The sequence below is a fragment of the Rhea pennata genome, chromosome 13, assembly GCF_028389875.1.
Source record: "Rhea pennata isolate bPtePen1 chromosome 13, bPtePen1.pri, whole genome shotgun sequence".
NCBI classification, from domain to species: domain Eukaryota; kingdom Metazoa; phylum Chordata; class Aves; order Rheiformes; family Rheidae; genus Rhea; species Rhea pennata.
In genome coordinates this window covers 2,162,279-2,171,857 of record NC_084675.1, presented here as the reverse complement: position 1 = coordinate 2,171,857, position 9,579 = coordinate 2,162,279, and the positions used below count along the sequence as shown (strand labels likewise).

At 42.8% G+C, this 9,579-nt stretch overlaps 1 protein-coding gene across 3 annotated transcripts; it reads left to right on the top strand.

The window, feature by feature from the left end:
* Nucleotides 1–386: 386 nt before the first annotated feature.
* Nucleotides 387–8,046, top strand: HERPUD1 (homocysteine inducible ER protein with ubiquitin like domain 1). Of its 3 annotated transcripts, none has more exons than XM_062586263.1 (8): nucleotides 387–612; nucleotides 2,170–2,247; nucleotides 2,329–2,403; nucleotides 3,530–3,651; nucleotides 4,015–4,137; nucleotides 4,814–5,161; nucleotides 6,480–6,585; nucleotides 7,473–8,046. In XM_062586263.1, exons 1-8 carry the CDS (start codon nucleotides 481–483, stop codon nucleotides 7,638–7,640), a joined length of 1,152 nt encoding a protein of 383 aa, XP_062442247.1. In that variant the 5' UTR covers nucleotides 387–480; the 3' UTR covers nucleotides 7,641–8,046. The 3 variants fall into 3 exon arrangements, with proteins under 3 accessions (XP_062442247.1, XP_062442246.1, XP_062442248.1); XM_062586262.1 differs by having other exon boundaries at nucleotides 7,470–8,046; XM_062586264.1 differs by lacking the exon at nucleotides 2,170–2,247 and having other exon boundaries at nucleotides 7,470–8,046.
* The last annotated feature ends 1,533 nt before the right edge of the window (nucleotides 8,047–9,579 follow it).

Below are 9,579 nucleotides of genomic sequence, written 5' to 3'. Positions count from 1 at the left end.
GTCCCGCAGCGGCTGCGTTAAACGCGCCAGGCCGACACTAGGCAGGAGCGGAGGGAGGGGGCTCGTGTCTCCCCTCCGTCCCGGTCCAGCAGGGAGGCGCCGCCGAGCTCCGCCGCCCCCGCGCAACGGCCGCCGAGTCGCTCGCTGCGCACGCGGCCCAGGCCAAGGCCCCGTCGCCATGGTAACCCCTAGGCGACCCTTGCGCCCCGTCAACGTCCCGCAGACCCCCCACCCCGGGCGCCGCCCAATCACGCGCCCTGCCCGCTGCTCCCTGCCCCCGCCCTCCCGCCGCGCTCCACACGGCTCTGCTTCCCATTGGCCCACGTGGCAACCTCTTCTCCCGCCGCAGCCAATCAGCTCCAGCCAGCGCGGCCGGGCCGAGGGGCGAGGCGCGGCGGGCCGGGCCGTGACCCGAGGCGCTATAAAGGCCCCGCCGGGGGCCGCCGCTCTGCGGTCTGGGCCGGTGGGAGGGCGCCTGTCATGGAGGGGCCCTTGGCGCTGCTCGTCAAGAGCCCCACGCAGCGGCACCGCGACCTGCGGCTCCGCGCCGAGCCCGCCTGGACCGTGCGCCGCCTCAAGGCCGAGCTGCGCCGCCTGCTACCCGACGCGCCGGTGAGTTCTCCCTCTCGTCCTTCTCCCGCCTCCGGTTTAACGGCGCTTCCCGCCGCGCCCCCCAAACGGGTCGCCGCGGGCGAGTCCGTGGCGGCTGCGGACGCTACCTCCAGCCCGGCGGGAGCCGCCGCGGTGGGATGACGGCGAGTCCCCGGCGGCGGTTCGGCCAAGTGATGCAAATCCTTAGGCAGACTGCAAAAATAAATAAATAAACAAATAAAAATAGAGGGGAGCGTTTCCAGCACCTGCTTTTGCAAGTGATCTGGGGGAGGAGGGTCGTGCACCGCATTGCATCAGTTACCCGTTGTTTACTGATAAATATAGATGTGAAACTTGTTCAAGCTGTGCTGGGAGTTATTTTAGGAGTTAATTCAGTTTCTTGTGTAACCGCTGTTAAATATTAACTTGTCCTGATAGGGCACTGGACGTACTTGAGAGGTGTTTACAGCATGTGGTTGGAAACCTTTCTGCTCTTGGTGGGAAAGCTTGATCTGGGCTGCAGGCAAGGTTAATAAATATTACTGCTTATGTGAAAATTGTGTATCTACAAGGTTTGTTGTTGAACAGTATCTATGAAATGATGTGAAACATCTTGGATATAGGCAGTGGACTGAGGCACCTTTTAGATTTATTAGGAACAGCATTTGAAAGCTGATTCTTGCCCTGTAAATCAAGAACCTGTGAAGATGGCTGTTCAGTATGTTCATGGCTGTGTAATGGGCTTTGCAGAGCTCTTTGCGATTTTAAATGCAGGCATCTGAGTTGAGTCGAGATCCAGTGGGTTGGCATTGTGAGAGCTCAGCAAGCATGTAGTGCTGTTCTCTGTCTCACCTGATGGGCAGCTGGCAGAGGCTTGCCTACAGAATGTTCTCACTGGGGGATATGTGCTTTTTGCCTCTCGGTGACTCAGTTCAGCGGAAGCGAGCTGCCTCATCCAGCTTCTGGATGCTGATCTAGGTTCTAACTGTATTGCATCACATGTGTGAACTTTATAGCGGCCCCTTGAGAGGTGCCTTACTAGCATGTATGAAGGTTCTAATAAGCCCTGTTAAGATTTACTTTCCCTATGGGAAGGTGATTGCCTGGAAGCAAGATGTTCTCACTGACTGTTTTGCAGCAGTAGGAAGACTTTAGGTAAACAGCTGCTCAGGTTCATCTCAGGGGGTCTAGCAGGTTTAGTTGATAGCACCTTCAGTGCTGCTTGGATTAGACAGTACTGCCAATGTCTCTTTACAAGGAGCACAAAGGCTTCTGTCAGAACTGTAAAAGAGCTGGTATGTAGCAAGTCCTTTGCTAAAGGAATGCTTTTTATCCTCCTGCTGGTTTAGTTCTCAAGGAATTTTGCACTTCAGTAATCAACTGTTCTAGTCATGCTAGCCAAATTCTTGGGTGTGCACAATCCCTCATGCAACTTGATGTGCAGGGTACTTTACAGTTGCATGTGTCTGTCCATTTGGCCACAATTTATATTAATCAGTGTTACGCATAATGCAAATGCCTAATGTTTGCAGGCACTTGCCAGAGTAAGTAACTACCATAACTCTGTCTTCTCCCAAGCCTGAAGAGGACCAAAGACTGATTTATTCTGGGAAACTACTGCTTGATCATCACTGTCTGAGAGAGTTTCTGCCAAAGGTATAAATTCTTCTGTGCTGTGCTAATATGTCAAGCAAGGTGAAACAATTGCTTTTTAACGTGCCCCTACTTATGTTTTAGCAGGAAGAATTGCATGCTCTTCATCTGGTGTACAACCTCAAGACTCCTGTGACTGCACGAGAAACCAATGCAAAGGTAGTCATCCTGACTCAACATATCACTGTATCTTGAGTTTATGACCATTTGAAGAATGGAAAGTAATGGCTATTTTAAATATCACTGATGCTGTAGGTTTTTCTTGCAGGTGTATTGCTTCTGGTGGTAGTTTTATTGATTAGAGATATGAAAATTATTTTGAATGAGTTCAATACAAATTGATTTATTGTTCATAAGTAAAGATTCCAATGGCATTTGAGAATAGTACAACCTAATTGTAAAACACAGCATTTCTTTACCAAGCAAAGACTGTATCTGGTAAATTCAGTTTTGTTAAATAGTATATAACCTGTCACATGCCTCACTTCTGGACAGAAAGACTGGGCAGAAGATAATCATTCTAGGGCAAAAAAAGGACTTCTAACCCCATGTCAGTGTGTGAGGAAGAAAGAAGACTTAATTGAAGACTGTTTAACTGCTCTCATTAAAGACTTGGAAGCATAAAGCAAGCCTTAAAAAAAAGCATTAGTACTTGATCTGAATACTTGCTGGTGTTAACGGCAATAGATGCCAGATGGCTAAGGATGTGTTTTAGTTTCAAGAGTGTGTTGGTGTATTTAAAAGTACGCTTACATTGTCCATTCTAGGCAATTGGAGTTTAGTCTACTTATGTTTGGAGTTTGCCAGATAGAGGCTGTCTCTGGTCTGGATATTGTACAGATATATTAGCACAGAGCAGCTCTTGACTTAGCATCTCTATACAGCAGTTTATGTATGCAACCATAAACACTTAATAGCTAACAAGTCAAGCTCTTTTGAGTGGAATCCTCTGTTTCTCCAATTGCTTTTTTATAACCAGACAGGGCCTGACTGTTTGTGTGACAGAATTAGGAAATGCAGACCTAGATATCCTGAAAGTGAAAAGAGTGTAATCAAGTCACTTCTTGTATACAAGTCACTTTTCAGGAGCTTTAAATGTTGGTGAGTTTCTGGTGTGAATGGAGTTAGTACTGTGACAGTACCTAGAGAGGAGGTTACTGCAGGATAAAGTGTATGGACTGTATAACAGTATTCTAAAACTAAGGTATGTTCAGTGTGGTGTAACTTTTTTGCATAAGGTGTTCTTAGTGTTCTGAATCCTTGCTGACTGCATTGTTATCCTCAGGTTAAAACTGATCAGCTAAAAGTGTTGCCAGAAGCTAGTCGAGAATCTCCTGTGTCTTCCTCAAATAGTGAAAGACAGAGATGCTCTTCTGACAGCCAGTCTTCAGCAGAAGCTAGTACCAGGTAAACAGGATTGTTGTCTATGTCAGTCAAGTTCTTAAAATGTTGTCAATCTGGGAAGACCTTTGAATGCAAGCCCTGTATGTCATGTGTTCTGTGTTAAGCCAATAGCATATAGGCTAAGGGTAATGAGGATCTGTAAGCTTTGGTGGACGCTGAAGAAGCTAAAAGAGAAATGCTCTGCTCTATTAGTTGAAAATTTTTCCTTTATTCATGTGGATAAAGAGATGCTTGTTAAATGTTTTAAATATGAATTTTGTTTGAGATCCACAAAATGGTGGAAGCTGTTTGCATGTGTCATGTAAAAAAAATCAGTGTCCCAGTTTGTCCTGTATTTAACTATATTATGTTTAAATTTCAAACAAGGCCCGAAACAACTCGGCATCCTTTTCAACGTGTGGCTCCTGGGTTCTCTGCTTACACAACTTACAGCATGCTTCAGATGTCCTGGTTTCAGCAGATCTATGCAAGACAATATTACATGCAATAGTAAGTTTTCTTCTTCAAAAAACTGCCAGTGGAAAGTAGAAACTGCAACATAAAGAAGTAGAAAGCTTATGACAGCTCTTCTGTTTTGATGCAGCTCAACTTTTTGGGATGCACTTTTTGTACTTTGTGTTGTATCGTGTGGAAATACGTGTGGCATGTACTTCTGACTGTCACTTTATTTGGCTCACTGTCTAGGCCAGTGGCTTTGAGTCCTGCAACTTGCAGATCTTGAACTCTTTTGCTGGGAGGGCATGTATCTGCAGAGCAAACTAAATCCTGTTGATAAGCCTCATCTGTCATCTTTTTCTGGCTGCTTTAAGTAGGCTATAGATGGACTGTATGTTGTTGTCTTAGGTCAAGTGAAGGATTGTAAAAATGCTTTCTGAGCAGTCTAAAGGTATTTGGAAAGCTTTCTGCAAAGTGCTGAAGTTATTCTTAAAACTGAAGGTAAAACTGGCATGAGTTGACTTGCTCAAGTCATATCAAGTCTTGTCATAGGAAGAACCAATACTTGCATCTTCTACCCTGCTGTAGTTGCTAAACTTTGTCTTTTACTTACCTGTATAATGTGACTCTAGCTTTATACTTTTTAACAAATTGAGCAGTTTTTAGTACCGTCATCAGATGTAAAAGTATTTGCCCAAGCTTTATTCTGTACTTTTTTTCTGGTTTTCAGCTTGGCTTCTGCTGCTGCATCTGCTGATCCATCCCGTACACAACGTTCTCAAGAGATACCGGTGGCACCGGTGACATCCCCGACTCCTCTTCCAGACCCGTTTCCTGCACAAAATCAACCTGGAAACCAGAATGTTGCTCCACAGGTTAACCCAGCAGCCAACCAAAACCTGCGAATGAATGCCCAAGGGGGTCCGCTTATGGAGGAAGAGGAGGAGGGTGGCAATCGAGATTGGTTGGACTGGCTCTACTCCGCAACGTTGTTTTATGTCTTTGTCAACATCGTCTATTTCTACTCTAGTGTCAGCAAATTTCTCCTGGTTATGGGTGGCACTGTTCTGATGTATCTGTAAGTGTGTGATACTAATATTTATTATATTTGAAAACATTTCATTGAAATATTAAGTTGTACTGTGTTAAGCTTTCTTACATTTGAGTGTTATATGACGTAGGTGCAGAAAAGTTGAAGCGCTCCTTTTATCCTGGTATAACTTAGCGTTTAGCATTTAAAAATACAAATACAGCCTACTCATGTATTGAGTGAAGAACGAGTAATGGATGGCATGTTATGCTTTGACATACTCAAGCTTATTCTGGCATAGTTGGCTTTCTGTAGAGAACTGCTTGAAACCAAAGTAGCTCAGTAAAGTCCCTAGTAACTCTCTATAGTGTAGAGTAGACAGACATGTAGGTTCAAATGTAGTAAATAACACTTCCTTGTTTGGAAGCAGTTGTATGAAGTCTATCTGGAAGATAATCTTAGACCTTATCTGTAAGTTGTGTAGCCACATGGGCTTTTCTACTGTGTGTTACTTCTGGAGAGCAGACAAAACTAAACTGAATACAGTGTCCTGAGTTGCTTTCCAGTCTTTCTAGGGGAAAAGCTTGTATCATCCCTTAGATAGGGTCAATAAAAGTGACAGGCCCTCAGCTGGTACATTTGGAATCTTTTGTCTGGGAAAGATTTCTCCCCTCTCCCCCCTTAAATTTGTTGACTACCAGTGAAATGAGTAATGCTGGCCTTTGAATTGCTGTTGGTACGTCTAGAAGATGATACTGTGGAACAGTTCAAACATTCAGCCTTTCACTCTCCAAAGTCTGCATAAGATTTGGAAAGTTATTTGCTTCATTAGTAGCCCTTGCACTTCATGATTATTGCTATTAAATAAACAGTTGACACTTTGGGTTACAAGGTGCAGTCACTGCAGTGACACTGATTTCCTAAGCAGCTCTTTATGACCTGTTATGTATTTGTGAGATAATGCCAGTCTTAAGTTGTTTATTGCGTAGCTTGCTTAAGGTGAGTGCAGACAAGCTACCCAGGGATGTGACTAACATTTAAGGCAAACTCCAAGCTTTCCTTACACCTGTATCAGCTGTATTTCAGTAGGCTTAAGGTCTTGGTTAAGTAGCATCACATCCAGCTTTATACCTGTTACTCTGAACACTACCAAATACTCAATTTTCTGCTTCTACCTCATAGTTTTTGGTAATAGAGAAGGCTTTGAAAGTATTTCCTCCAGCATCTCTACAGGTTAGGGCAGACTATTTCAGTGTGTTGAACTTTCCTGTTACATCAAGACAATTCAAGTAATGTCTGACTGCTTGAAGACTTACAGACTGCAAGAGTGTTTCACCAGTATTAATAAATCTATTGGCTTTCCTAGGCATCATGTTGGATGGCTTCCATTTAGACGAAGGCCAGTTCAGCCCTTTCCAAACAATGTTCCTCCTCAAGCTGCTGTAAACCAGGATCAGAACAACAATTTACAGGTATTGTCTTGTTTCTAAACCATGAACATGAAATCCTGTGAAGCTTTATTTTCAGTTTGCTAACTACAGTAGTAGGAAAAAATAAAACAGTTTTTTTCAGAAGCTATTTTCCATGGTGGAATAATTACTAGCCTGCTTTTTCCTTTGGCATGGTCTATTGCTCTTTTCTACAAAATAACATGTAGCCTAAAATGTTGTTTTGTAGCTTCTGTCTGTTAATATGTCCTCACACTTTTTTTTAATGGAATTGAAAGTCTTTCATCTGGGAACTTACTTCTGTTTTAGGTAGTAGTCCTGATAATTCCTCGTAAACACACCACTCCGGCAGTTTATGCCACAAAATCTTGGTTAGAGGAGGGTACCTTTTGTAGCAGAACTTGTAGATTTATCAGATTTTTGTGTAACTGGAGAAAAGGCAGGTATCTGCAGTAGGTAGAGGTGGGTTCATACTTACTGCAGTAATAGTCTTATTGTCTGCAGTTAGAGAATCTGTTCAGCTTGCAATGCTTAGTCTGACCTAGTGACATGATTTACTTGAATGAAGTGAAAGACTTAAATTGCTTACACAAGTTGACTTTCTGGTTCATGTCAGTGAATGTTAAAGATGGTTGTAAAGGTATAAACAGTACAGTTTTGATCTTGTCTGTTGCTGCTTCTTGCTGTAGGTATTTGTCCTAAACGCAGTGTTCTCGAACATACAACCTGAGTAAATCAGCAACAGTAGCATGCAGTTTGCTCTTTCAGCTATGTGGTTGTTTAGAGGTGATATTTTGGTACAGAAGTATGCTTTTTATATTCTGAAAGAGTAACTTTAACACTGGATACCAAACAGTATATATATATTTCTTAAATGCTGCTCATTTACCAAATATCCTTTATTTCAGCAGGAAGAAAATGCGGATGGAGTAGATGAACCAGAGGCCTCTTCTGAGGAGGGACAAGTTTTACGGGAATACCAGCAGGCTAGTCCCTCCTTTATAAGCACAGCATGGCTTTTTTTCAAGACTTTTTTTGCATCCCTCCTTCCAGAAGGGCCTGGAGCAGTCCGCAACTGATGTGTCGCTGGTCTACCTGTCTGAAGCTTCAGCAAATTTTAATCTACCTGATGAAATCATATTCCAGCTCAAACATGAGTGACAATGGATGGAGTCTCCTTTGGCTCGCATTGACCAAAGAGAGCAGCAAGAAGCCTTAAGTCATTACAGCATAGAGACGAAGATGTGCTGTGCTTGTCTTAATTCCAAAGAACTTCATTCTGTAGTGTGATAGGTACCCATGTAGAAGCTCGGCATTGTAAACCTGTGCACTGAATGCACAGGCTCTAGGCAGATGTGTACAGAAATGTAAGAGAAGCACATTGCTTCTTTCAGTGCAATGTGATTCCTGTTGGAATGTTTCAAATGCTATTTAAATTACACTGAGTGTAGTATCTCCAAACAATAAATTGCTAGATAAGCATTAGCAGACTTTTTAGGAAGGATTTATTTTAAATTGCTTCAGTAACAGTGCTTAATCTTAAGTTGTTTTCTGTGTAAATATTTTCAAAAGAGACATAGTCTTTCTTCCATTTTCCTGCTTCATGAAACAGGGAAATTGCAAGGACAGTGACTTCTTGATAAGCAATTATGTGTGGGTTAGCCGAGTTACAGGTTAAATTTCAGACTGTCAAATTCAGATACTTTAAAATCAAGGTCTTTTCTACTCCCAGATCATGGGAGAAAAGTAAACGCGTTCAATTCTAGATATTAAGAATTTATTTAATATTGACTATTTTCATTGCTTTTGGTTATAAAGCTAAAACAGTCATGAAGTTCTATGTTCACCTTAGATGCATTCTGCTTCAGAGCAGTTATTTCAGTAGTTTCTTCGTGGTGTTGCCTTTTGTTTTTAATATGGTGAAGGCCTTCAATAAAACTTGCAGGCATTTGTATCTGTACGTGTACCTAACTTGTACATGTACTTGTACAATCTGGAGATAACCTGTGCAAAGTGCAGGCTGTGCTCTTGACTTCTGTGGAAAAATTGATAAATGAATTGCATCATGAGGTCAGAAGGATGCTTGCAAATACTTAAACCCTGTCCCTTACCTGAATATATTCAGTGCCTTGGGTGACTTTCCATGAGCAAACAATAGGTGTAGGCATAAAGGTCATGGATATTCCTGAAGCAAGGAATTCTGCAGGCATTTGGAAAGCTGGAATTTGATCCCTTTGGTGTGGTGTGTGACTTCTTTTGACTTTGCAATGCGTTACCTTGGCTCAGGGATTAAATTTGTCTTCAAACGTTCTGTGTCTAGGGACAGTAGTCGTGAAACTTTTACACCGCTTTTCCTCGGTGCTGCTTGCTAATAGATGGTAAGACTGCTAAAGATTAAAATGTTGTGCCAGTGCATGAGTTTGTACACAATCAATTCTGACTGATTAATTTGTAATGCCTGATCTTGCCATTTCAGATTAGACTGACATTAAATATGGTTAGTCAGTGTTACCTGCTGTGGCAATTTTTTTAATAACTCATTGTTCAGAGCCAACAGCTCCTGTCCCTGAGCCTCTTGCCAAGATGTACTTTTTAAACATGTTTTCGGTTTGACGGAAACTGTTTTGGGGAGGGGGGTAGAGGGCTGTGGAAAGGAAGGCAGGCAAGGTGATAAACTTTAGCAGTGGTCTTCTGTAAATACTTCACTGAAAGTATTTACAGAAGTAGTGAATTTTGTTACTGCTCAGGAAGTACCTGGAGTGAGCAAGCTTTCGAGGATGCTCTGAGGTTGTGTCCTCTCTCTCTCCTTTCCCCAGCCCTGGTGAGTGCACCTGTGCTCAGCATTGCATTTTGAAGATGGATGTCTCCACAGGGTTGGCTTACTACTCATAATTTGTGTGTGTCAAAGTGATAAATGAACTGAGATGCCTTGGTCCTGGTCTCAAGAGGGTGTTTCTCGGTAGCAAAACTCTCAGTATTTTTAGACATATTTCACAGCAAGTAATCCAGTAGTTGAAT

Excerpts from the sequence above, each read along its gene's own strand:
- HERPUD1 (XM_062586262.1), top strand. The coding sequence starts at position 481 with ATGGAGGGGCCCTTGGCGCTGCTCGTCAAGAGCCCCACGCAGCGGCAC. Across the intron at positions 613-2,169 it reads GCCTGCTACCCGACGCGCCG|CCTGAAGAGGACCAAAGACT; the intron begins GTGAGTTCTCCC and ends TCTTCTCCCAAG. Across the intron at positions 4,138-4,813 it reads AGACAATATTACATGCAATA|CTTGGCTTCTGCTGCTGCAT; the intron begins GTAAGTTTTCTT and ends TCTGGTTTTCAG.